This window comes from Procambarus clarkii, chromosome 7 (assembly GCF_040958095.1).
Source record: "Procambarus clarkii isolate CNS0578487 chromosome 7, FALCON_Pclarkii_2.0, whole genome shotgun sequence".
In the NCBI taxonomy this organism is placed as follows: Eukaryota; Metazoa; Arthropoda; class Malacostraca; order Decapoda; family Cambaridae; genus Procambarus; species Procambarus clarkii.
The window spans coordinates 24,028,437-24,055,382 of record NC_091156.1 but is presented as its reverse complement, the minus strand read 5'-3'; the positions used below and the strand labels follow the sequence as shown (position 1 = coordinate 24,055,382).

At 43.1% G+C, this 26,946-nt stretch overlaps 2 protein-coding genes across 2 annotated transcripts in view; both read right to left on the bottom strand.

Moving 5' to 3' along the window:
- The window catches only part of LOC123747994 (high-affinity choline transporter 1-like), an 891,202-nt gene extending 884,151 nt beyond the window's left edge, over positions 1–7,051 (bottom strand). Inside the window, exon 1 of the mRNA XM_069313991.1 lies at positions 6,450–7,051. The gene's annotated coding sequence lies outside the window, so the exon portion shown is untranslated. The remainder of the gene's footprint in view (positions 1–6,449) is intronic.
- A 513-nt stretch (positions 7,052–7,564) lies between these two features.
- Positions 7,565–8,515, bottom strand: LOC138357946 (putative per-hexamer repeat protein 5). Its single transcript, XM_069315127.1, has one exon. The coding sequence runs from the start codon at positions 8,513–8,515 to the stop codon at positions 7,565–7,567; it is 951 nt and encodes a 316-aa protein (XP_069171228.1).
- Between the last annotated feature and the right edge of the window lie 18,431 nt (positions 8,516–26,946).

Here is a 26,946-nt window from a genome sequence, read left to right as displayed (position 1 = left end):
CCATCCACCTCACTCAAATGTAGATATAAACAAAACCAGGAGATGTGTAAGTTCTATTCAGTTGTGTATTTGTAAACTAAAAGTCTTTGAAAATGTAATAAGTTTTACGAAACGCGCTCGTGTCGCGTCAGACTAGAAATAAAAATGAATTTTGGAGAATTGATTTTTGATTTACCTCCAACAGTGAAAAGAAATGTACGAAAGATTGAGAAAATTCGTGTTAGAATTATTAATCTTACTTTTTCGGTCATATTTAATAATATATGTCTTCAGGAAAGACTGCTACCAAAATATACTAATATATATATATATATATATATATATATATATATATATATATATATATATATATATATATATATATATATATATATATATATATATATATATATATGTCGTACCTAGTAGCCAGAACGCACTTCTCAGCCTACTATTCAAGGCCCGATTTGCCTAATAAGCCAAGTTTTCATGAATTAATTGTTTTTCGACTACCTAACCTACCTAACCTAACCTAACCTAACTTTTTCTGCTACCTAACCTAACCTAACCTATAAAGATAGGTTAGGTTAGGTTAGGTAGGGTTGGTTAGGTTTGGTCATATATCTTCGTTAATTTTAACTCCAATAAAAAAATATTGACCTCATGCATAATGAAATGGGTAGCTATATCATTTCATAGGAAAAAAATTAGAGAAAAAATATTAATTCTGGAAAACTTGGCTTATTAGGCAAATCGGGCCTTGCATAGTAGGCCGAGAAGTGCATTCTGGCTACTAGGTACGACATATATATATATATATATATATATATATATATATATATATATATATATATATATATATATATATATATAAGCCTATACTTGCATAAACCACAAGTGAAGATAAACAATCTTTGGACAACACCCACCAGTGGGACTCGAACCCAGAAAGCACAACTACCTTCCAGTAGCTGGCATAACTAGTATGCTTTAACCCACTACGCCATCAGACCTTACAAAAGAAGTAGATAGTTCGAGATATATATATCTCAAACATCTCTACCTCCCGAAGGCACCAGATGAGTGAGGGGTCAGTCTGCAATTTTCGTCAAGCCACTGTCAATGTGAGAGAACTCGTGTCCAGCTTATAAGCCTATACTTGCATAAACCACAAGTGAAGATAAACAATCTTTGGACAACACCCACCAGTGGGACTCGAACCCAGAAAGCACAACTACCTTCCAGTAGCTGGCATAACTAGTATGCTTTAACCCACTACGCCATCAGACCTTACAAAAGAAGTAGATAGTTCGAGATATATATATCTCAAACATCTCTACCTCCCGAAGGCACCAGATGAGTGAGGGGTCAGTCTGCAATTTTCGTCAAGCCACTGTCAATGTGAGAGAACTCGTGTCCAGCTTATAAGCCTATACTTGCATAAACCACAAGTGAAGATAAACAATCTTTGGACAACACCCACCAGTGGGACTCGAACCCAGAAAGCACAACTACCTTCCAGTAGCTGGCATAACTAGTATGCTTTAACCCACTACGCCATCAGACCTTACAAAAGAAGTAGATAGTTCGAGATATATATATATCAAACATCTCTAAATCCCGAAGGCACCAGATGAGTGAGGGGTCAGTCTGCAATTTTCGTCAAGCCACTGTCAATGTGAGAGAACTCGTGTCCAGCTTATAAGCCTATACTTGCATAAACCACAAGTGAAGATAAACAATCTTTGGACAACACCCACCAGTGGGACTCGAACCCAGAAAGCACAACTACCTTCCAGTAGCTGGCATAACTAGTATGCTTTAACCCACTACGCCATCAGACCTTACAAAAGAAGTAGATAGTTCGAGATATATATATCTCAAACATCTCTACCTCCCGAAGGCACCAGATGAGTGAGGGGTCAGTCTGCAATTTTCGTCAAGCCACTGTCACGAGAACTGGACACGAGTATGCACCAAGGCATACCTTGACGCACCAGGACATACCTTGATGCACCAGGGCATACCTTGATGCACCAGGACATACCGTGATGCACCAGGACATACCTTGATGCACCAGGGCATACCTTGATGCACCAGGGCATACCTTGATGCACCAGGACATACCTTGATGCACCAGGGCATACCTTGATGCACCAGGACATACCTTGATGCACCAGGACATACCTTGATGCACCAGGGCATACCTTATGCACCAGGGCATACCTTGATGCACCAGGGCATACCTTGATGCACCAGGACATAACCTGATGCACCAGGACATACCTTGATGCACCAGGGCATACCTTGATGCACCAGGACATACCTTAAGAACATAAGAACATAAGAACAAAGGTAACTGCAGAAGGCCTATTGGCCCATACGAGGCAGCTCCTATTCTATAACCACCCAATCCCACTCATATACTTGTCCAACCCGTGCTTGAAACAATCGAGGGACCCCACCTCCACAATGTTACGCGGCAATTGGTTCCACAAATCAACAACCCTGTTACTGAACCAGTATTTACCCAAGTCTTTCCTAAATCTAAACTTATCCAATTTATACCCATTGTTTCGTGTTCTGTCCTGTGTTGATACTTTTAATACCCTATTAATATCCCCCCGGTTATGTCCATTCATCCACTTGTAAACCTCTATCATGTCACCCCTAACTCTTCGCCTTTCCAGTGAATGCAACTTAAGCTTTGTTAATCTTTCTTCATATGAAAGATTTCTAATTTGGGGAATTAACTTAGTCATCCTACGCTGGACACGTTCAAGTGAATTTATATCCATTCTATAATATGGCGACCAAAACTGAACTGCATAATCTAAATGGGGCCTAACTAGAGCAAGATATAGCTTGAGAACCACACCAGGTGTCTTGTTACTAACGCTGCGATTAATAAATCCAAGTGTCCGATTTGCCTTATTACGAACATTTATGCATTGATCCTTTTGTTTTAAATTCTTACTAATCATAACTCCCAGATCCCTTTCGCAATCCGACTTCGCAATCACAACACCATCTAGCTCGTATCTTGTAACTCTATCATCATTACCTAACCTCAGAACTTTACATTTATCAGCATTAAACTGCATCTGCCAATCCTTTGACCATTTCAAAACCCTATCTAGATCAACTTGAAGTGATAGTGAGTCCTCCTCCGAATTAATTTCCCTACCGATTTTCGTATCATCGGCAAATTTGCAAATGTTGCTACTCAAACCTGAATCTAAATCATTTATATATATTATAAACAACAGAGGTCCCAGGACAGAGCCTTGAGGCACTCCACTTACAACATTTTCCCACTCTGACTTGATTCCATTTATACTAACTCTCTGTTTCCTTTGGTATAGCCATGCCCTAATCCAGCTTAATATAGCACCCCCAATACCATGAGACTCTATCTTTTTAATCAGTCTTTCATGTGGCACTGTATCAAAAGCTTTGCTAAAGTCAAGGTATACAACATCGCAATCCTTACCACTATCAACTGCCTCAACAATGCTAGAATAAAAAGATAACAAATTTGTTAAACATGAACGGCCATTTATAAAACCATGTTGCGACTCAATTATTAATTTATGTTTTTCAAGATGAAGACGAATTTTATTTGCTATTATAGATTCGAGTAACTTTCCCACAATAGACGTTAGGCTAATTGGTCGATAGTTAGACGCAAGTGATCTATCTCCTTTCTTAAAAACTGGTATCACATTAGCAACTTTCCAAAACTCTGGCACTCTGCCTGACTCTATTGATTTATTAAATATGGTTGACAGTGGGTCACAAAGCTCCTCTTTGCATTCTTTAAGCACCCTGGCAAACACTTCATCCGGCCCTGGGAATTTGTTTGGTTTGAGTTTTACTATTTGTTTAAGAACATCCTCCCTGGTAACTGCTAAACTCGTCAACCTGTCCTCGTCCCCACCCACATAGACTTGTTCGGCTGAAGGCATATTGATAAGTTCCTCTTTAGTAAATACAGATACAAAATATTTATTAAAAATACTACTCATCTCTTCATCACTATCTGTTATTTGACCTGTCTCAGTTTTTAATGGACCTATCCTTTCCCTAGTCTTAGTACGATATAACTGAAAAAACCCTTTAGGATTTGTCTTTGCTTGCCCTGCTGTGCGAACTTCATAGTTTCTTTTTGCTTTCCTTATCTCTTTTTTAACATTTCTAACCAGTTGTACGAATTCCTGTTCTAAAGTGACCTCCCCATTTTTAATCCTTTTGTACCAAGCTCTCTTTTTACCTATAAGGTTCTTAAAATTCTTTGTTATCCGCTTTGGGTCATTAGTATTCGATCTATTCAATTTGTATGGTATACTACGTTCCTGTGCTTTGTTTAGAATATTCTTAAATAAGTTATATATTGAATCCACATCGAAATCCCCATTTAAGTCACCTATCGCTGGGTTCATGTCTCGCTCCAAGACCGGCCCACACCCCATACCCAAGACTTTCCAATCAATTTGACCCAAAAAATTTCTTAGGCTATTAAAATCAGCTTTTCGAAAATCTGGCACTTTAACAGAATTTTCTCCTACTGGTCTATTCCATTCTATGCTAAATCTGATTTCTTTGTGATCACTGCTCCCTAGCTCACTCCCTATTTCGATGTCATTAATTTGCGTTTCCCTGTTAGTTAACACTAAATCTAAAATATTATTTTCCCGTGTTGGTTCCTTAATGTGTTGCGTAAGAAAGCAATCGTCAATTAATTCTAGAAAATCTTCTGCTTCACTATTCCCTGTTTTGTTCAACCAGTTTATTCCGCTAAAATTAAAGTCACCCATGACATAAATACTGTTAGATCTAGATGCTCTAGATATTTCATCCCATAGATGCTTTGCTTCCATTCTGTCTAAATTTGGTGGCCTATATATTACTCCTATTATAATATTATTAGCTTTTTCGTTTAATTCAATCCAAATAGTTTCTGTGTGTGGCTCTGTTTTGATTCCCTCTTTGAGACTACATTTCAAATTGTCCCTAACATATATGGCTACTCCACCTCCTCGTCTAATATATCTATCTGTGTGAAATAGTTTAAATCCATATATTTGATATTCAGCTAATAGTTCTCTATTTTCTACATTCATCCACGTTTCGGTAAGTGCAATAATATCTATTTTTTCTGTGCAGACAAGAGCATTTAATTCGTTAATTTTATTTCTTAGACTTCTACTGTTAGTGTAATATACCCTAAGTGAATTGTTATTTTGCGGACCTTCTCTTTCCCTGATCGTTTTGCCAATTCCTTTCTCCCACAAACACATACTTTTATTACCTCCTTCCTCCAAATCAATTCCCATACCTCTGTCTACTAACAGTTTAAACCCAAACAAACACCTCTAACCACTTCTTCTAACGAGTTCGCAACAGCAACAACCCCAGCTCTCGATAGATGCACCCCATCACGAGCATACATTTCATTTCTTCCATAGAAGTGTTCCCAGTTGTCTATGAAAGATATTGCATTTGATTTGCAATATCTTTCCAGCCGGCAATTGACACCAAGTGCCCTCGATATCCATTCATTTCCCACTCCCTTTCTTGGAAGAATGCCACATATGATCGGGATTCCTCCCTTGCTCCTAACTAACTCTATGGCTGTTTTATACCTCTGAATCAGTTCCTCACTCCTAACTCGACCAACATCATTTCCTCCCACGCTAATGCAAATAATGGGATTGTTCCCATTACCAGCCATAATATCATTCATGTTGTTTATAATATCACCAATGCCAGCTCCGGGATAGCAAACCCTTAACCTGTTCCCCCTATCTCTAGCACAAAACGTTCTATCCAAATACCTTATCTGGGAATCTCCCACAACTAATGTTTGCTTAGGTACTTCCTTTACTTTCTGAGGGGCCTGCGCTTCCTTTCTCTTCGTTGCTTTCCCTTTTGCGCGATCCACAGTCTCTCCACAGCACTCGTCCTCCAAAACGTCAAATGAATTAGAAGTTGCTATGGCGTTTGAAGGCGGCTTTATCAAAGTCTTCTTAAGGCCCCTGTCTTTCACAACTCTCCAAGACGAGGTCCCTTTACTGCTGGTCTCCTCCTTCGTTACTTCTCGTTGTTCTTTCAGCTGACGCACCTCCTCCCGCAGAAAGTCCAACTCTGTCCTCAGGGCTCCCACTAGAGTCACCAGGTCCTTAACTACAACTTCCATATTGCAATGATAATATAACAACACTCAGGAGCTCCGGTTAACACAACCTCTCACTGTGAATTCACCTGGTGAATTATATACCTTGATGCATCAGGACATACCTTGACGCACCAGGGCATACCTTGATGCACCAGGACATACCTTGACGCACCAGGGCATACCTTGATGCACCAGGACATACCTTGACGCACCAGGGCATACCTTGACGCACCAGGGCATACCTTAACACTTTAACTCCTAGATCTACCCAAAAGTTAAGAAGAGACTTTACCTTTAGAATAAGGGCTCCTTCTTGATCAGTCAATCTTCTTGCCTTGAGAAGCGTAGTGATATTATCAGTTAAATTGTACAAGCACTATCTACAACATCTCAATTTGTACACCAAACTTAATTAAATTCATGGACGGAAGACAAGACATGCGAGTAAGTCAACAGGCGCGAGCGAGTGTAACACACAGTACGTCAACAGGCGCGAGTAAGATCAACGCACGTCACCAACACCCAAGACTCAACACGCGCGAGTAAGATCACACGTCACCAACACCCAGGACGTCAACACGCGCGAGGTAAGATCAACACACGTCACCAACACCCAGGACGTCAAAACGCGCGAGTAAGATCAACACATGTCACCAACACCCAGGACGTCAACACGCGCGAGTAAGATCAACACACGTCACCAACACCCAGGACGTCAACACGCGCGAGTAAGATCAACACACGTCGCCAACACCCAGGACGTCAACACGCGCGAGTAAGATCAACACACGTCACCAACACCCAGGACGTCAACAGGCGCGAGTAAGATCAACACACGTCACCAACACCCAGGACATCAACACACGCGAGTGAGATCACCCGAGCGCGGGTACTGAGCCGACCTGGACGGACCACTGGCTCTCCAGGAAGCTCAACGCTCCAAGCTTGCCGAACAGTACCACCTGATAATCACACATATTACTATCCTAACTCACACCTACATTAATATTAGTTTCTAATGCTAGTTTTTCCAACATAAGGATGAGTTTACTGCTGATAACAACTTATCGAGGAAGTTTTAGGTTTAAAATTTACTAAACCATAAAAGGTTCATCAAATATTGTGGCAACATTTACTTTTTTGTGATTCGACTTCACTTTTAGTTTCCAACCGCAAATTACACAAACATGGAAGGTTTTTTGTTTAACTCAATAGGTCAAATCAAAGTATTTTTAACATGGTTTAAATTTATTAATTCCATTTTGATTGCAGAAAAGATATGGAGTGAATAATATTTGCAGATAAATAAATATAAGAAATACAAAATGTAATAATGAGGAAAATGGCAGCAACCCAGCAGCAGAGGATGAGGAGGATCACAGCCAACCCGGTGTCACAGTTACTCAGTCACCCGCCAACCACCGTAACGGCATGACGGGATACCTGCTGCTCCCATGGCTTGATGGAGTCATTTATTATGGACCCTATACTCATCCCGTGGGTGGTGATGGAGCCCATACCCGTCCCGTGGATGGTGGTGGAGCCCATACCCGTCCCGTGGGTGATGGTGGAGCCCATACCCGTCCCGTGGGTGGTGGTGGAGCCCATACCCGTCCCGTGGGAGATGGTGGAGCCCATATCCGTCCCGTGGGTGATGGTGGAGCCCATACCCGTCCCGTGGGTGATGGTGGAGCCTATACCCGTCCCATGGGCGGTGGTGGAGCCCATACCCGTCCCGTGGGTGATGGTGGAGCCGATATTCATCCCGTGGGTGGTGGTGGAGCCCATATCCGTCCCGTGGGTGATGGTGGAGCCCACACCCGTCCCGTGGGTGATGGTGGAGCCCATACCCGTCCCATGGGCGGTGGTGGAGCCCATACCCGTCCCGTGGGTGATAGTGAAGTCCATATCCGTCCCGTGGGTGGTGGTGGAGCCCATATCCGTCCCGTGGGTGGTGGTGGCGCCCATAACCGTCCCGTGTGCAGTGGTGGAGCCCATACTCGTCCCGTGGGTGATGGTGCAACCCATACCCGTCCCGTGGGGGTGGTGGAGCCCATACCCGTCCCGTGGGAGGTGGTGGAGCCCATACCCGTCCCGTGGGTGATGGTGGGAGCCCATACCCGTCCCGTGGGGGATGGTGGAGCCCATACTCGTCCCGTGGGCGGTGGTGGAGCCCATACCCGTCCCGTGGGCGGTGGTGGAGCCCATACCCGTCCCGTGGGAGGTGGTGGAGCCGATATTCGTCCCGTGGGCTGTTTTGGAGCCCATACCCGTCCCGTGGGCGGTGGTGGAGTCCATACCCTTCCCGTGGGTGGTGGTGGAGCCCATACCCGTCCCGTGGGAGATGGTGGAGCCCATGCCCGTCCCGTGGGTGGTAGTGGAGCCCATACCCGTCCCGTGAGTGGTGGTGGAGCCCATACCCGTCCCGTGGGAGATGGTGGAGCCCATACCCGTCCCGTAGGTGGTGGTGGAGCCCATACCCGTCCTGTGGGCGGTGGTGGAGCCCATACTCGTCCCGTTGGTGATGATGGAGCCCATACCTGTCCCATGGGCGGTGGTGGAGCCCATACCCGTCCCGTGGGAGATGGTGGAGCCCATATCCGTCCCGTGGGTGATGGTGGAGCCCATACCCGTCCCGTGGGTGATGGTGGAGCCCATACCCGTCCCGTGGGTGGTGGTGGAGCCCATACCCGTCCCGTGGGAGATGGTGGAGCCCATACCCGTCCCGTGGGTGATGGTGGAGCCCATACCCGTCCCGTGGGCGGTGGTGGAGCCCATACCCTTCCCGTGGGTGGTGGTGGAGCCCATACCCGTCCCGTGGGTGGTGGTGGAGCCCATACCCGTCCCGTGGGAGATGGTGGAGCCCATACCCGTCCCGTGGGTGGTGGTGGGGCCCATACCCGTCCCGTGGGCGGAGGTGGAGCCCATACTCGTCCCGTTGGTGATGGTGGAGCCCATACCCGTCCCATGGGCGGTGGTGGAGCCCATACCCGTCCCGTGGGTGATGGTGGAGCCGATATTCATACCGTGGGTGATGGTGGAGCCCATACCCGTCCCGTGGGTGATGGTGGAGCCCATACCCGTCCCGTGGGTGGTGGTGGAGCCCATACCCGTCCCGTGGGAGATGGTGGAGCCCATATCCGTCCCGTGGGTGGTGGTGGCGGCCATAACCGTCCCGTGTGCGGTGGAGGAGCCCATACTCGTCCCGTGGGTGATGGTGCAGCCCATACCCGTCCCGTGGGGGTGGCGGAGCCCATACCCGTCCAGTGGGAGGTGGTGGAGCTTGTACCCATCCCGTGGGTGATGGTGGGAGCCCATACCCGTCCCGTGGGTGATGGTGGAGCCCATACCCGTCCCGTGGGTGATGGTGGAGTCCATATCAGTCCCGTGGGTGGTAGGGGAGCCCATACCCGTCCCGTGTGCGGTGGTGGAGCCCATACTTGTCCTGTGGGTGATGGTGGAGCCCATACCCGTCCCATGGGTGATGGTTGAGCCCATACCCGTCCCATGGGTGGAGATGGAGCCCATATTCGTCCCGTGGGTGGTGGTGGAACCCATACCCGTCCCGTGGGCGGTGGTGGAGCCCATACCCGTCCCGTGGGTGATGGTGGAGCCCATACCCATCCCGTGGGTGGTGGTGGAGCCCATATCCGTCCCGTGGGTGGTGGTGGAGCCCATACCCGTCCCGTGGGTGATGGTGGAGCCCATACCCGTCTCGTGGGTGATGGTGGAGCCCAGAACCGTCCCATTTGTGATGGTGGAGCCCATACCCGTCCCATGGGTGGAGATGGAGCCCATATTCGTCCCGTGGGTGGTGGTGGAGCCCATACTCGTCCCGTGGGTGATGGTGGAGCCGATATTCGTCCCGTGGGTGATGGTGGAGCCCATACCCGTCCCGTGGGTGGTGGTGGAGCCCATACCCGTCCCGTGGGTGATGGTGGAGCCCATTCCCGTCTCGTGGGTGATGGTGGAGCCCAGAACCGTCCCATTTGTGATGGTGGAGCCCATACCCGTCCCATGGGTGGAGATGGAGCCCATATTCGTCCCGTGGGTGGTGGTGGAGCCCATACTCGTCCCGTGGGTGATGATGGAGCCCATACCCGTCCCGTGGGTGGTGGTGGAGCCCATACCCGTCCCGTGGGTGATGGTGGAGCCCATACCCGTCCCGTGGGCGGTGGTGGAGCCCATACCCGTCCCGTGGGTGGTGGTGGAGCCCATACTCGTCCCGTGGGTGATGGTGGAGCCCCATACCCGTCCCGTGGGTGATGGTGGAGCCCATACCCGTCCCGTGGGTGATGGTGGAGCCCATACCCGTCCCGTGGGCGGTGGTGGAGCCCATATCCGTCCCGTGGGTGGTGGTGGAGCCCATATCCGTCCCGTGGGTGGTGGTGGAGCCCATACCCATCCCGTGGGTGGTGGTGGAGCCCATACCCGTCCCGTGGGTGATGGTGGAGCTGATATTCGTCCCGTGGGTGGTGGTAGAGCCCATATCCGTCCCGTGGGTGATGGTGGAGCCCATATCTGTGCCGTGGGTGGTGGTGGAGCCCATACCCGTCCCGTGGGTGGTGGTGGAGCCCATACCCGTCCCGTGGGTGGTGGTGGAGCTAATACCTGTCCCGTGGGCGGTGGTGGAGCCCATACTTGTGACGTGGGCGGTGGTGAAGTCCACACCCATTCTGTGGGGCGGCGGTGGAGCCCATATCCTTCTTGTGGGCGGAGGTGTAGCCCATACCCATCCCGTGGGCGGTGGTGGAGCCCATACCTGTCCCGTGGGTGATGGTGGAGCCCATACCTGTCCCGTGGGTGGTGGTGGAGCCGATATTCGTCCCGTGGGTGGCGGTGGAGCCCATACCCGTCCCGTGGGTGATGGTGGAGCCCATACCCGTCCCGTGTGTGGTGGTGGAGCCCATACTCGTCCCGTGGGAGATGGTGGAGCCCTTACCGGTCCCGTGGGTGGTGGTGGAGCCCCAACCGTTTTCACACAAGACAGCACATATAAGACTTAATGCTTAAAGTCAATATGTTGAATGTGAATTAGTATATATGTGATATATTCCCAGTTACCTTTTTTTCCAAGGCCCAAACTCTTCCTCACGTACCAATTTACGTCTCACAGTACCCGTCCATCAACGTAGATAGCAGAATAGTCGTGATTGATTCAATTATAATGAAAATTGTAGTTTTCAGGTCCCACATGGGTTGTGAAACTTACCTACTATTGTCCATGCTCTTAGAATATTACAGATCAGCAACATCCTATTGAAGGCTCGTAGTTTTGTTTTGAGAAATATTAGTTGTTCTTAGTAAATTATAATAAGCACTATAAATTATTACATAGAATAACAGTGCTTCACCAATCAATATTATATACCATTGTTTGTGATTTAAAAATCTTTAAAGAATGTTTTGTAGGAACGCTAACAGAAAACGATGTTACGTTGGAATGTCAATGGGGTAAACTACTGCAAACAAGATGGTATGATGTCTACCATACCAACTATAGGATGAGTATATTGTCCACTACCACCTGTTAGGTGGGTAAGGGGTCCAATACCACCCACAAGATGGGTATGGGGGGGGGGTTCACATCCACCTGCAGGATGGGTATGGGGGAACACATCCACCCACAGAGAGGGTATGCATGGGGTCCAATACCATCCACTGGATGTGGATGGCGTCCACTACCACCCACAGGATGGGTATGGGACTCAAACCACCCATAGAATGGGTATGGGGTGCAATAACACCCACTGGATGTGTATGTCGTCCATTGCCGCCCACAGGATGAGTATAGGGTCCAGTATATCTTCGGAGTATATCTTCGCCAGCTTCGGGAGTATATCTTCGCCAGCTTCAGAGTCAAGGGTGCCGAGTCTGTCCTGTCTGTGGGTGCAGTTTATAGAATTCCTAACACTGATGTGTCCGAATTCAACTCAAACCTTAGAAATCTAATACTTGATAACAGACTGAACAAAAACCACCTAATTATCGCAGGGGACTTTAATATTGACCTTTGCGAGCCAGAACACCCTACTGCTGTTAGCTTCCTCAACTGTATGAATTCCTGCTTCCTCATACCTTTAATCACTAGACCTACTAGAATCACTGATAGCACTGCCACGACTCTAGATCACATCTGGACAAACATAACCTCTCCGCTTACTTCAGGTATAATCACCGATAGCACTACAGACCATTACCCCACATTTCTCTTAACTAACATTAGCAAACCACCTCTTGAGTCAAGAGAGATACGTTTTAGACTGCACAATGAAACTGCTATAGACAATTTTATAACTGCTGCTGATAATATCAACTGGGAGTCCGAGTTAGGAAACATAGAGGACATCAACCTAGCAGTGCAATCTTTTCTTCAAAAAACTCTTAGCCTTTATAATACCCACTGTCCTATGCTTACAGAACAAGTCACAATCAAAAGGCTTAACAATCCCTGGCTTACAAAGGGAATACTTAAATCTATTAATAAAAAACATGACCTTGAGAAGAAGTATAGGTTAGGAATTGTCTCCAAAGAATTCTCAAAGAATTACTCATTATTGCTATCTAAGATAATTAGACGAGCCAAAACTAAATACTACGAAGATAAATTTACCCAAATAAAGAGCAACATTAAACAAACTTGGAGAACAATTTCACAAATATTGGGATCAAAGAAGTCTTTAAATAACAAACCGACTCTCCTGTCTAATAACGATGGTCAGCTTTCAGTCTCTGATTCTGCTATTGAGTTCAATAGGTTCTTCTCTTCCATTGGTTCATCCCTTGCAAATGATATTCCATCTTCCAGTACTGACATTAATGACTATCTTACAGGTAACTATCCACAGTCTCTGTACCTAAAGCCTATTAATTCCACTGACGTCAATGAGATAATCCTTTCCCTTAAAACCAAGTCTGGTGCCCTTGAGGAGATACCAACTTTAATTTACAAAAAAGCCTCCAGATCTTTAGCCCCTGCTCTTGCTTTGCTCTTCAACAAGTCACTTAAACTCCAAACCTTTCCAGATATTCTAAAAAAAAGCGAGAGTAACGCCTGTCCACAAATGTGGTGATCTCACAGATTTTTGAAAAACTAATCTATAAGCAGCTTTACTCATATCTAGCCAAACTCAATATACTTAGCCCTTGCCTTTGGGTTATTTGTGGACCTGCGTAAAGCTTTTGATACTGTCAACCACCAAAACCTTCTTCTTAAATTACATCATTATGGAGTCAGAGGACACTCCCTACAATACCTCAAATCCTACCTTACTGACAGGCTCCAATATGTTTCTGTGAATAATACAATTTCTCCCACCCTACCCATCAACATTGGTGTTCCTCAGGGCAGCATACTTGGCCCTCTCCTCTTTCTCATCTACATTAATGACCTTCCAAATGCCTCCCAACACCTCAAACCAATTCTATTTGCTGACGACACAACCTTCATTTACTCCAGTCCTGACCCCCTTGCTCTAAATGCCACAGTAAATACTGAGCTAAATAAAGTCCATCTTTGGCTAACTGCCAACAAACTCACCCTTAACATTGACAAAACTTTCTATATTCTGTTTGGCAATAAATCCTCTAATCAAATAAATCTCAAAATAAACAATACCCAAATTTGTAACAAATCAGATGGCAAATTCCTTGGCATTCTCATTGACCACAAGCTGAATTTCCAGGGACACATTCTAAATATATCTAAAAAAGTTTCAAAAACTGTGGGCATTCTTTCTAAGATCAGATATTATGTACCACGCCCTGCCCTGGTGACTCTCTATTACTCCCTTATCTATCCATATCTCAACTATGGTATTTGTGCTTGGGGCTCTACTACCCAAAATCACTTACATCCTCTAATTACTCAACACAAAGCTGCTATTAGGACAATATCCAACTCTGGCCCCAGACATCACTCGGTACCCCTACTCAAATCTCTGAATATGTTAGACATTAAGTCACTGCACATTCTCTCATGTGTATTATACATATATAAAACGCTAAACTATAATGCCAATCCTGATCTCAAAAGCTTCATAGAAGGTTGTAACAGAACCCATGAGCACCACACCAGAAATAAATACAGTTTTGATATTCCTAGAGTACGACTTAATCAAACTAGAAATGCACTACAAATCAAGGGGCCCAGAATGTGGAATGACCTTCCCAACCATGTTAAAGACTGTACCTCTCTCAACCAGTTTAAGTTAAAAACGAAGCTATACCTAATAAATTCCCTGTAACCTACCATACCCTTCTATTGTCAACCAATGTCTGTTTTTTTTTTTTTTTTTTAAAGAGCGCTGTTTGTCGACATAATTGTATTTGTGCTGCTTTTTCATCTATGTTTTTCATTTCTTGTTTTCATTCTACTCATTATGCTCAATTAGTATTAAGCTTGTCATTTAAGTTTATCATGCCCGAAACGCTTTGCGTAATAGTGGCTTTAGGCATTGTATGTACTAGCTCTACCTATAAGTCAAACAATCCTTGTAAAAATTTATTGTATGTATGTACCTTACCTAAATAAACATTTTATTTTATTTATTTTTATTTTAGTATCGCCCACAGGATTAGTATATAGGGTCCACTGCCGCCCACAGGGTCGGTAAGGAGTCCACTACCGCCGACTGGGTTAGTAGGGGGGTCCACTACCGCCCACAGAGTCGGTAAGGGGTCCATTGCCGCCCACAGGGTCGGTAGGGGGTCCACTGCCGCCCACAGGGTCGGTAAGGGGTCCATTGCCGCCCACAGGGTCGGTAAGGGGTCCACTACCACCCACAGGGTCGGTAGGGGGTCCACTACCGCCCACTATCGCAGAGTGCACTCCTGGCATTGAACGCACATAGCAGTGACACCCATAAAATAGTCAGTGATATTCGAATGAATGTTTTAGCTGCTAAAGAAAACAGATTTGAAATTAAATTCCTATGGATACCATCACATGTTGGCATCTCAAGGCATAACACTGTTGATATGCTTGCAAAGACAGCCTGTAGAAAAACCAGTGGTAGAAATTTATATGGGTGTTTCATTAGCAGTGACAAAGAGAATACTTAAACAAATATCTAATGAAGATCTCACCGACCTAACAAATTCACAAAGACCGGAAAGTTGTAGCATTAAATATTATGATAGATATCGTGAGGAGATATTCACATATGGGACTAATAGAACAAGAACCCGGCAATGTGATGTTATAGTGGCCAGAATTCGCCTGGGATATAGACGTATCTGGCAACTTTCTCAAAACCCAAATGTCGAGTACACAATGTGTCAACTTTGTGAAAGAGAAAACATGCACTCTCTTGAACATTATATTGTAGAATATTGTTGGATATTTCCAACACCGAATACAACATTGTTGTATTCTCATTACTTATTACTAACCATACTAATTATTGAAGTAAGTAAAATTAACAACACGTAGAATTCTCATGTACTAATAATTTCATCTGTGCAGTAGGCTAGAATTCTCACGTCACCTGACGCCAGTATTGCGTCAGATTTCCTTACAGTAAACACATTATATCCAATGTATGTGAGAATTAAATTCGATTCTTCATAATTAAAGCATTCTGTATGATAACTAATTGCAGACGAATTGATCTCTAACAAAAAGCCGAATAGAGCGTTGGAATCATACCGTCTATCTCGTGATAAAGTTAACGGCACCAGTGAATGCCATGGGGAGACATTAATTCCTCTCCCTTATATATTTACTATTCTTAAATTGGTAAATAACAATATTTTCTTCCTCTAAATAATAAACCCGTCCAGTCTTCAACGTTTCAAGCGTAAATGCGAGAAATATTAATGTCCGAGACAATAATTTGTTTTATGAATGCAGACTCAGCGTGGGTAGAGGAAGGCCAGCTCAGTACACGTGGAGAGCCGTTCAGAGGCAGACCTGCGCTTACCGTACTCATAAGAAGACGCCATTGTCCAGCAACTAGGACAGGCGTTATCCATCCTCAGATGAAAGTCGCCACTGTGAGGCGTGAATAACCTTGCAGATAGTATCTTCAGCTGGTGCTGGTGTCGAATAAGGAGCTCTTTGACTTGGTTCTTGACGACACGTGACCGGCCAGCGAAGCGCGTCACTATCCAGGATAGGGTTAACCAGAGCCTGGGACGCGAAGCACGGCAATCTTAATACTTATACAGTGCCCACAGCTAAGTATATTCCTTTATGTGATGCATCAGGTAAAAGGTTTAATAGTAGCAGGGTGATTGTCCGTTATGACGCACGATAACATCTAATAACAGGTGATTAAAATTTGTCACCTGTAACTATTAATTTTCTTGAATATATAAATTCAGTAGGTAAATCAGTTGCTACTGTAAAATATTTGTCTTGCAGCACGAGAGAAGAATTCTCCATGCTGCCTCCTCCCATGTTAACCCGTTCTACTCGTCAGTCGACCGAGTCCAGAGAATAAGAGGAACTTCCATGGCTTTCTAAAGGAATCTTCATTAAGCTAAGATTTATTTCCTTTTATGATTTTATTGCAATTTCTTGTGTGCAGAATTCTTTGGGATTGATATGTGGTTTACTGTAATTCATTACTATGCTCATAATCTATGTTCCCCTTTATGGTAATGATATCAGTTTCAATATTATTTTATAGGATTAGATTATTATTAATTGAATTAGTGAACGAACCACACTAATTCCTGGACGTACTTACCTCCAGTAATAACCCCCCAATGTAGGCATTTGAGGTTTGTTTCATTTAATAATACAGCCCATTAATTATTTCTATGATCATATTTTCTAGTTTATCCATAGTTACTGGTATCATCTAGGAATTATCTAATGATCAGAAATTCTCAGTTTCCCTCTTTTCTATAAAAGTGGGTGGTCCTTCGTAATTTAATTTACTACATTAATATTTAAATAATCATGTTCAAGCCCCAAATATCCCACATTATGGTCCTTATCGAACCGGATAGGCATTAAATTTATAATTAAATTATTAACCATTAATAACTAATCCTTGTGTGATAGAAGCTAGACTAACTATTTAATTAATTGTGTCAACTAACATTGTAACACATCAGTTAGCCTAGATCACACTAACATATTGCTACTTTCACCTCATGTATAAGGTAGCTTTAGTGGGTCATAGCCAATTACCCACAACACTTAGACCTATACCTCACACCGAGGTGAGAATCTTTAGATCACCAGGAGCAACAGCTCATAACTTTTATAATAACCTCACCCTAACACCTGCGTTAGAGTGGCCTCACCATCTAACCATTATATACTTAGGTGGTAATGACATCCACCCCACTCGTCATCCAGCCGAGGTGATCAAACACCTCAAAGCCATAATTTCTTCTTTCAAGCTCATCAGTGAATCAGTAGTATTCACATTAGTGGAACCTCGCCAACCAAGTCAAGATAATCGTTGGGGAGTAACTCCGGAATACTACCTGAGAGCTGCTAAGTACATAAATTTCAGGCTGAAAAAGCGAGTGAGATTGGATGCCACATATATCCAATTTACAGCCAGACCTTATAGACAGAACCTGACCAGAGATGGTGTACACTTGTCAGGGGAATCTAGGTTGCATGTGGTTGACAAGTTAATTAACACCATCAACCATCACAAAAGGCTGTGGCTAGCAAGCCAAACTTAACTGTACATAATTGTTCACTTGTGTGTGCAAGAGCACTCTTATAAAACAAAAAACCCAAAAAATACAGCACAACTATATTCACCTTACTGCACCACAATAATCTTTACCAATGCTATTAGGTAGAATTTAGGCTGAGATTGTGCTGAATTTGGTACAAGCCCAGACTAAATAACTTTATAGTTCTTAGTTAGGAATTATTACGACTAGATCTAAACTAGTCAGTGTTGTATGTATTATATTATTTGTGCTGACCCTATACAGGGTGGGATTAATTTTTGAGATAACTCTGATTGGAGTGTCTCCATAATATTTCTCTTGTATGCATTATTTTGTGTATCTATTTTGTGTATTGCTGGATTCTCTCCATTAACTCTGATGGTGATATGGATGAGCTAACCGGACGAGAACTAATGGTGAAGTTCAGACAGTGCACAAAATATCTAGCTATTTGTTGTTAGGTAGGTAGGTACATTCAACTTCAAGTGAGGTAAAATATAAAGTAGTCACCTTAAATTAGGCTACAATTAATGTTACCTGTTCACTAATGAACAAGTACCCAAGCTTCATTAGTAATACATATACCTGTACTAACACTGTGAAGTTTGAACCTAAGCCCAACATGGCTACTCCTGAACAATTGAGGAGAACCTACATTAGCCTTAAAGGTCACCTGACCAGATTAATTAATAAGGCTGAGGGCTTAACTAAAGATAATCCCATTGACTCTTATCACTTAGAGTCATTAGTTAGATTGGCTGATCTGAAATTTGATCAAGTCAGATCTGCAGGTCAATCTTACTTTGATCTGCTAAATACTGTAGAAACTGATCCTGATGAAGTAAGTCAAATAGTAACCGACATCTCCCAATATGAAGAGGAGACTCATGATAAAATTTTCAGGCTATCTAAATTAGCCAAACAGTCTGGATCCAATGCCAGCAACACTGGGTCTCACTTCAATAATCACTTACCCGAGGTTCGTTTACCTACTCTAGACTTGCCCACCTTTTCAGGATTAGATACAGAAAATTGGGACAATTTTTGGACTTCCTTTGAAGTTCACATCCATAAGAAACAGTCTCTAGACAAAGTTTCTAAATTTTCATACCTACTCAGTCTTCTCACAGGAGAGGCTAAAAAGGTCATACATAACCTTACTCTTGATGAGAGTAATTATGAGGAAGCTATAAAACTCCTGAAGTTGAACTATTGCAACAAAGAGTTAAGCATAGCTACCCTTTATTATCAATTACTAGATCTGAATGCACCAAACAGTAGACCAGAGTCACTTCAAAGCTTCAGACTAGAAGTAGAGTCTCTAGTAAAGGCCTTAGGTACCAAGGTTAATATACCTAGTTCTGAATGGTCTATCAAGCTATTGTTACAGAGGAAATTACCTCGAAATGTCTTGACAGAGCTCTGCTTACATTATAATACTGAGTTTCTTACTCTCGATCAGATTTTCGAGGGGTTGAGGATCACAGTTAACAGGTTAAAGACTCATGACAAAATTAAACCTGAGTCTAAACCAATTAATACTGATATTTCAGTCAAACCTAAACAGACTCCAAGTAAGTCTAATAAATATAAATCCAAACCTACTCCATCCACTAAGAAAAGAAGTGGAAATGTGGGTACCTATTCAGTATCTCCTTCAGAGATAACCAATGACTTGTCTATTAAAGAGACTAAGTCTATTAACCAGAGAAAGTGTCTGTTCTGCAATCAGGAACACACCACTTACCAATGCTCTGCTTATCCTACGTATAATGCTAGAGTTAAAAGGTTACAGGAATTGCACAAATGCACCAAATGCATGGGTTCTCATGATCCCAAGAAATGTGTAGTACCACTACGCACCTGCAACCGTTGTAACCAAGGTGTACACCACTACGCCTTATGTAGAAAATCTTCTACACCAACCATGACCACTGGAGAGAATTTTACTAATTCTACTGCAGTGCAATATTGTAAAGTACATCACGAAGTGAATGTACTTGCTACTGAGTCAGGCAATAATACTACTTTGCCTACCGCTCAACTTAAATTAATAAACCGAAGATCTAGAATTAACACTATGGGTCTTTTTGACCAAGGTTCACAAAAAACCTTCATTACACAACAGCTGGTAGATGAGTTAAATTTAAAACCTACCAAAAGTGTGAAGTTAAACATTTCTGGTTTCCTGTCAAATAGTGGACCTCGTGACTACAAAGTAGTTAAATTACTAGTTAGATTAGGATCCTCTACTAGCCCAATCCATGCGGTGGTAGTGGATAAGATTCCTACGGACCTGCAGGTCACAGGATTAGCTCGCACTGCGAGACACCTTAAGCGAAACCGCATGAGGCTAGCGGATCATAAAATAAATTCCGATTGCCTCACAGATATTGGAATATTAATAGGCGCGGATCATTATTACAAGTTTATAACTGGATGCACTAGACAACATGGTATGAATTTGTTGTCGTCCGCAGGGGGCAAATTGCTCACAGGACCCGTGCTTTTCAGGCAAGGTCCAGCGTCCACAAACCAACAAACCAATAATGTAATTGTGGCGTAACTAGGTTTAGAGCAGTCACCCCTACGCTTCAGGGACATTGAGCCGAGGACATTGAGTCTGACCCACCAATACATCGTTTGTGGGATTTAGATACGTTAGGCATCATCCCTGAGCAACCAAGTCCTGATGATACGTGGACTTACCAGCAATATCTGGATACAGTTGTCTACTCAAATAAACAATACTGGGTAAGACTTCCATGGAAGTTAGATCATTCCCAACTTCCAGTGAATTATTTTATGGCAGCCTCACAATTGCGGTCTCAATTAACACGACTGCAGAAGCAGCCAGACAAACTAACCATGTATCACCAACTTATCCAACAACAACTTGACAATAAGTTCATTGAAGTTGTTGAACACGATGACCGAAAAACAGGTCATTATTTACCTCACCATGCTGTGGTGAAAGACTCATTGACAACACCTATTCGTATTGTCTTTAACTGCAGTGCTAAAGTAAAGCCGAGCAGTGTGTCTTAAATGAATGTCTCCAAACGGGACCTAGCCTAACACAAAGGCTACATGACGTGTTGTTACGATTTCGCACAGGCATTTTTGCCTATACAGCTGACATCAGCAAAGCCTTTCTCCGAGTAGGATTGCAGGAGGAAGATCGTGACTACACAAAATTCCTCTGGTTCAAGGATCCACTGGATCCTAACAGTGAAGTAATCACCTATCGGTTTGCCTCCGTATTATTTGGTGCTACGTCCTCACCGTTTCTTTTGCAAGCAACATTAGACACTCATTTGAGGAAATCAGACAGCCCTTATAAGGCAACCATTAGCGACAACTTGTATGTCGACAACTTCCAGGGGACAACTAATGATCAAGCTGATCTGGTAGAAATCTTCCATGAGGCTAACCGTGAACTGTTAGGAGCCAATATGCCTCTACAGTCATGGGCCTCAAATAATAAACTGCTTAACCAGATAATCGAGAAAGAATTTCCCGATTATCAGGTACCCAGTAAATTAAAGGTTCTAGGCGTGGAATGGAACACCAGCACTGACGAGATGAATGTCAAGTCAGTGCAAACTGATAATTCAACCCTTACCATGAGAACACTGCTCTCATTTGTCAGTCAACCATTTGACCCTTTAGGCCTACTTAGTCCTATATTAATAAGGGGCAAACTCCTAATGCAGGAGTGCTGGCAGAAACATATGCGATGGGATGATTCGTTATCAAGTGAGTTACAAGCCAAATGGCAAATACTCTCAACGGATTTTAATCAGTTAGGCGTTTTGAAATTTCCTCGTAATGCTTCAGGACCAAACTTACCCACCAATTTGCACGTTTTTTGCGATGCCTCTGGCAAAGCATATGGCGCAGTAGCCTATTTAGTTAACAGTGCTCAATCAATTTTACTCACATCTAAAGCAAGAGTTGCTCCCATCAAGAAGAGATCCTTACCTCAGATAAGGTTTGCCCGAAACGCATTGCGTAATAGTGGCTTTAGGCATTGTATGCACTAGCTCTATCTATATATCAATCCATTAATGTAACATCACTTGTATGTATATACCTTACCTGAATAAACATCTGAATCTGAATCTGAGATGGAGTTGACTGCATTGCTAGTGGGAGTAAGATTGGCCCATTGCCTGGCAAAGACACTCAGTAATATCCACTTTGGTGAGATTGTAGTGTGGTCAGACAACGAGGCAGTCTTACAATGGGTAAGAAACAATAACAACAAAACTCCTTACGTCAGTAATCGCGTCAGGGAGATTCATGATTTATCCACAGGATATAAGTTTAGACATGTCCCTACCAAGGACAATCCTGCAGATTATTTATCAAGAGGATTGACATTAAAACAACTTGTCAAGTCTTCGCTGTGGTTCAATGGACCTTCATGGCTTGTTGGTGGTCAGTGGCCCAAACAAAAGCCACAAGTCATAGTGACCAATATCACCACTCCCATGAAGGAACCAGAGCCTCAGCGAATATTAGCCATTGATCCTCATCACTATTCCAACTTAAGCAAATTGTTACGAGTGACTGCGCACGTGTTTGATTTCCTTACTAAAGTAGGAATTCGACATAAATTTCCCAATCCTGTCCACTATTGGATCAAGCGTGCACAGAAAGAGACTTACGGAAACGAATTTGAGAATCTTCCGGATAAACTCACTAAGTCTCTGGGCATCTGGTACGATGTCAACACTCATAACATACTACGATGTGGAGGACGTTTGCTGCATGCAAAGATTGACTTAGACACTAAAAATCCAATTCTTTTACCTCGTCAACACATCATAACTAAACTTCTTGTCTTACATCACCATCAATATGGTACACTACATGGTGGAGTTTTAGATACTCTCACCGACCTTAGACAAAAGTACTGGCTTCCTCAAGGTCGTCAGACTGTTAAGACCATTATTAAATCTTGTGTAATCTGTAAGAGATACGACGCTAGAGTGTGTCCTTACCCAGGACCTCCCCCACTCCCAGAAGAGCGAGTGGTTCATCTTCGTCCTTTCGAAACCACTGGAGTTGATTATACAGAAGCCTTACTCCTCACTGGTAACCCAGATAATATACCAGTGAAGGCGTACATTTGTCTCTTTACATGTGCTACAACCAGAGGCGTGCACTTAGAGGTCACCCCAGACATGAGTGCTGAAGCTTTCATTCAAGCTTTCCGCAGATTTGCTGCCCGCCGATCATGTGCTAGATTAATGATATCAGACAACGGATCTAATTTTGTGGCAGGAGAAAGTTGTTTGCGAGAAGTCTGGAACCACCCTGAAGTACAGTCAGTCTTACAAAGAAGACAATGTCACTGGAAATTCATAGCACCGAGAGCCCCTTGGCAAGGTGGGTTCTATGAGCGAATGGTAGGCACAGTCAAGAAGTGTCTAAGGAAAACTTTACACCGACAAAAGGTCAGTTATTCAGAACTCCAAACTATTGTTGTGGAAATCGAGGCGCGAGTCAATAACCGCCCCATCACCTACCTGTCTGATGATTATACCCAGAGAGAACCACTGAGCCCCTCTCACTTGATCCATGGAGGTCTACTGAGCCCTCTCATCCCTTTAGCCGAAGAGGACCCTGTAGACCCGTCCCATGTGACCAGAGGAGACTTGGTGGAAAGCTACCAACATCTTTCTAGAGTTATTAACAGGTGGAATGAGGTGTGGACTCGAGAGTACCTCACAGCTCTACGAGAGTACCACTACGGAGCTTCGAGTCCTTACAATAAGGTGCAATTAAAACCGGGAGACCTAGTACTAGTCGACAGTGATGGACCAAGGTCCGAGTGGCCTATAGGTAAAATTGTCACCATTCATCCAGATCGACAAGGTGTCCTAAGAGTGGTTAAAGTCTTATGCAGAGGCAACACTACTCTAAAAACTTTAGAGAAGCTGGTTCCCCTTGAACTGACTGAACAAGAATATCAGCCAGATCCAGTTTCCCCAGTAATTTCAGAGGACAATGAATTTGTTCCTCCAAGCAACCGCCCCACTAGAGCTGCAGCTCAACAATGTAGGCGGAATTTGCAAGCCTATTACCACTCTGAAGAAGAATAATTTACTTCACTTCCCACTGAGATAACTATGATGAAGCTACGATGTGATATCACATAACAAAACATTACACGTCACTATGACCCAGGATATCGCATCACCGTAGATTCTGTTAGTTTAAATGGGGTGAGTTAAATTCTATAAATATTGTGTAGGCTACAAACAACATGTTTCATTTGACATGTAAATAGCAAGACTCAAGTTCTTGTAAGTCCTTGATAAATCTGGGACGTTCGTTATGTGTGTACTAACATACTAACATATTAACATACTAATGTATTAATCTTTATATCACTTCGGGATAGGTCAGTACAACACAGTACACTACGACCCTAGAATCCTCCCCCCGGAGTTATGTTGGATATTTCCAACACCGAATACAACATTGTTGTATTCTCATTACTTATTACTAACCATACTAATTATTGTAGTAAGTAAAATTAACAACACGTAGAATTCTCATGTACTAATAATTTCATCTGTGCAGTAGGCTAGAATTCTCATGTCACCTGACGCCAGTATTGCGTCAGATTTCCTTACAGTAAACACATTATATCCAATGTATGTGAGAATTAAATTCGATTCTCCATAATTAAAGCATTCTGTATGATAACTAATTGCAGACGAATTGATCTCTAACAAAAAGCCGAATAGAGCGTTGGAATCATAGCGTCTATCTCGTGATAAAGTTAACGGCACCAGTGAATGCCATGGGAAGACATTAATTCCTCTCCCTTATATATTTACTATTCTTAAATTGGTAAATAACAATATTTTCTTCCTCTAAATAATATACCCGTCCAGTCTTTAACGTTTCAAGCGTAAATGCGAGAAATATTAATGTCCGAGACAATAATTTGTTTTATGAACGCGGACTCAGCGTGGGTAGAGGAAGGCCAGCTCAGTACACGTGGAGAGCCGTTCAGAGGCAGACCTGCGCTTACCGTACTCATAAGAAGACGCCATTGTCCAGCAACTAGGACAGGCGTTATCCATCCTCAGATGAAAGTCGCCACTGTGAGGCGTGAATAACCTTGCAGATAGTATCTTCAGCTGGTGCTGGTGTCGAATAAGGAGCTCTTTGACTTGGTTCTTGACGACACGTGACCGGCCAGCGAAGCGCGTCACTATCCAGGATAGGGTTAACCAGAGCCTGGGACGCGAAGCACGGCAATCTTAATACTTATACAGTGCCCACAGCAAAGTATATTCCTTTATGTGATGCATCAGGTAAAAGGTTTAATAGTAGCTGGGTGATTGTCCGTTATGACGCACGATAACATCTAATAACAGGTGATTAAAATTTGTCACCTGTAACTATTAATTTTCTTGAATATATAGATTCAGTAGGTAAATCAGTTGCTACTGTAAAATATTTGTCTTGCAGCACGAGAGAAGAATTCTCCATGCTGCCTCCTCCCATGTTAACCCGTTCTACTCGTCAGTCGACCGAGTCCAGAGAATAAGAGGAACTTCCATGGCTTTCTAAAGGAATCTTCATTAAGCTAAGATTTATTTCCTTTTATGATTCTATTGCAATTTCTTGTGTGCAGAATTCTTTGGGATTGATATGTGGTTTACTGTAATTCATTACTATGCTCATAATCTATGTTCCCCTTTATGGTAATGATATCAGTTTAATATTATTTTATAGGATTAGATTATTATTAATTAAATTAGTGAACGAACCACACTAATTCCTGGACGTACTTACCTCCAGTAATAACCCCCCAATGTAGGCGTTTGAGGTTTGTTTCATTTAATAATACAGCCCATTAATTATTTCTATGATCATATTTTCTAGTTTATCCATAGTTACTGGTATCATCTAGGAATTATCTAATGATCAGAAATTCTCAGTTTCCCTCTTTCCTATAAAAGTGGGTGGTCCTTCGTAATTTAATTTACTACATTAATATTTAAATAATCATGTTCAAGCCCCAAATATCCCACAAATGTCCCATATTGTCTGACTTTTGCCTTTCTGGGCTGAGGTATGCTGAACTGTGTAATTACTATATGAGTACTGGAACACTTGATGATATATTGGACTTGTATCCAAGATTGACCATGTAATGTATCATTTATACAATGTATGTATGCGATGTAAGTATATAACCTGAGCTTGTAAAAGCACCTTAATCACCTTCAGTGATTAAGTGCCTAATTGCACACTAGTTACTCTGCCAGCTATCTCACCCTGCCAGAGTAAAAGAGACAAATGTATGTGAATGCATGTGTGTGTGTATATATGCATGTATATATGTATATATACGTATATATGTGTGTGTATGTATATGTATGTGTATAAAGTACATATGGAAGCTGATCAGAATTGCATTTCACCTTTGTAAATGCACATTAATGACACTTCGAACACTTTATGTAGGGCATACGTAAATCTATGTATTTACGTATGTAGGTTAGCTTAGCATTTTAAAAGTACCGAATCACCTTCTGTGGTTGATTGTTCAATAAATCCCTGAACTATATGTTTAACTGATCTCTAACCCTGTCCATGGAGGACAGAAGAAAATGTATATATGCTGGTTAGCATTGTAAATGTGTGGCCACGTTTGTGGTAGAAAATAATAATAAAAAAAAAAACTACCGCACACAGGGTCGGTAAGGGGTCAACTGCCGTCCACAGGGGCAGTAGGGCGTCCACAGGGTCGACAGGTGTTCCGAACCATAATGGAAACAGACTCAACTATGGGATGGGTTAACCCAAGTATCGCGTTTCCAAAAGGGTCGCCCATGTTGGAAAAGACGAACGCCAAAAGAATATTGTTGAAAACATATTGATGACTTATTAAACTATAATTATTTATTAGTCAGTAGAAAGACAAAAACGCGATCTATCTGTAAAACCTCTACCAGACAAATATTTTAAGTAAAACCGAAGATATTTGTAATTTTATAAAAAGGGCAGTTTTCATCGCTCGTCGAGCTCGAAAACCGCAGCATTCATCTCAGAACCATGCCTATTTCACGCAGATTCCTTAATAAACGTAAGAGTTTTATATGTCA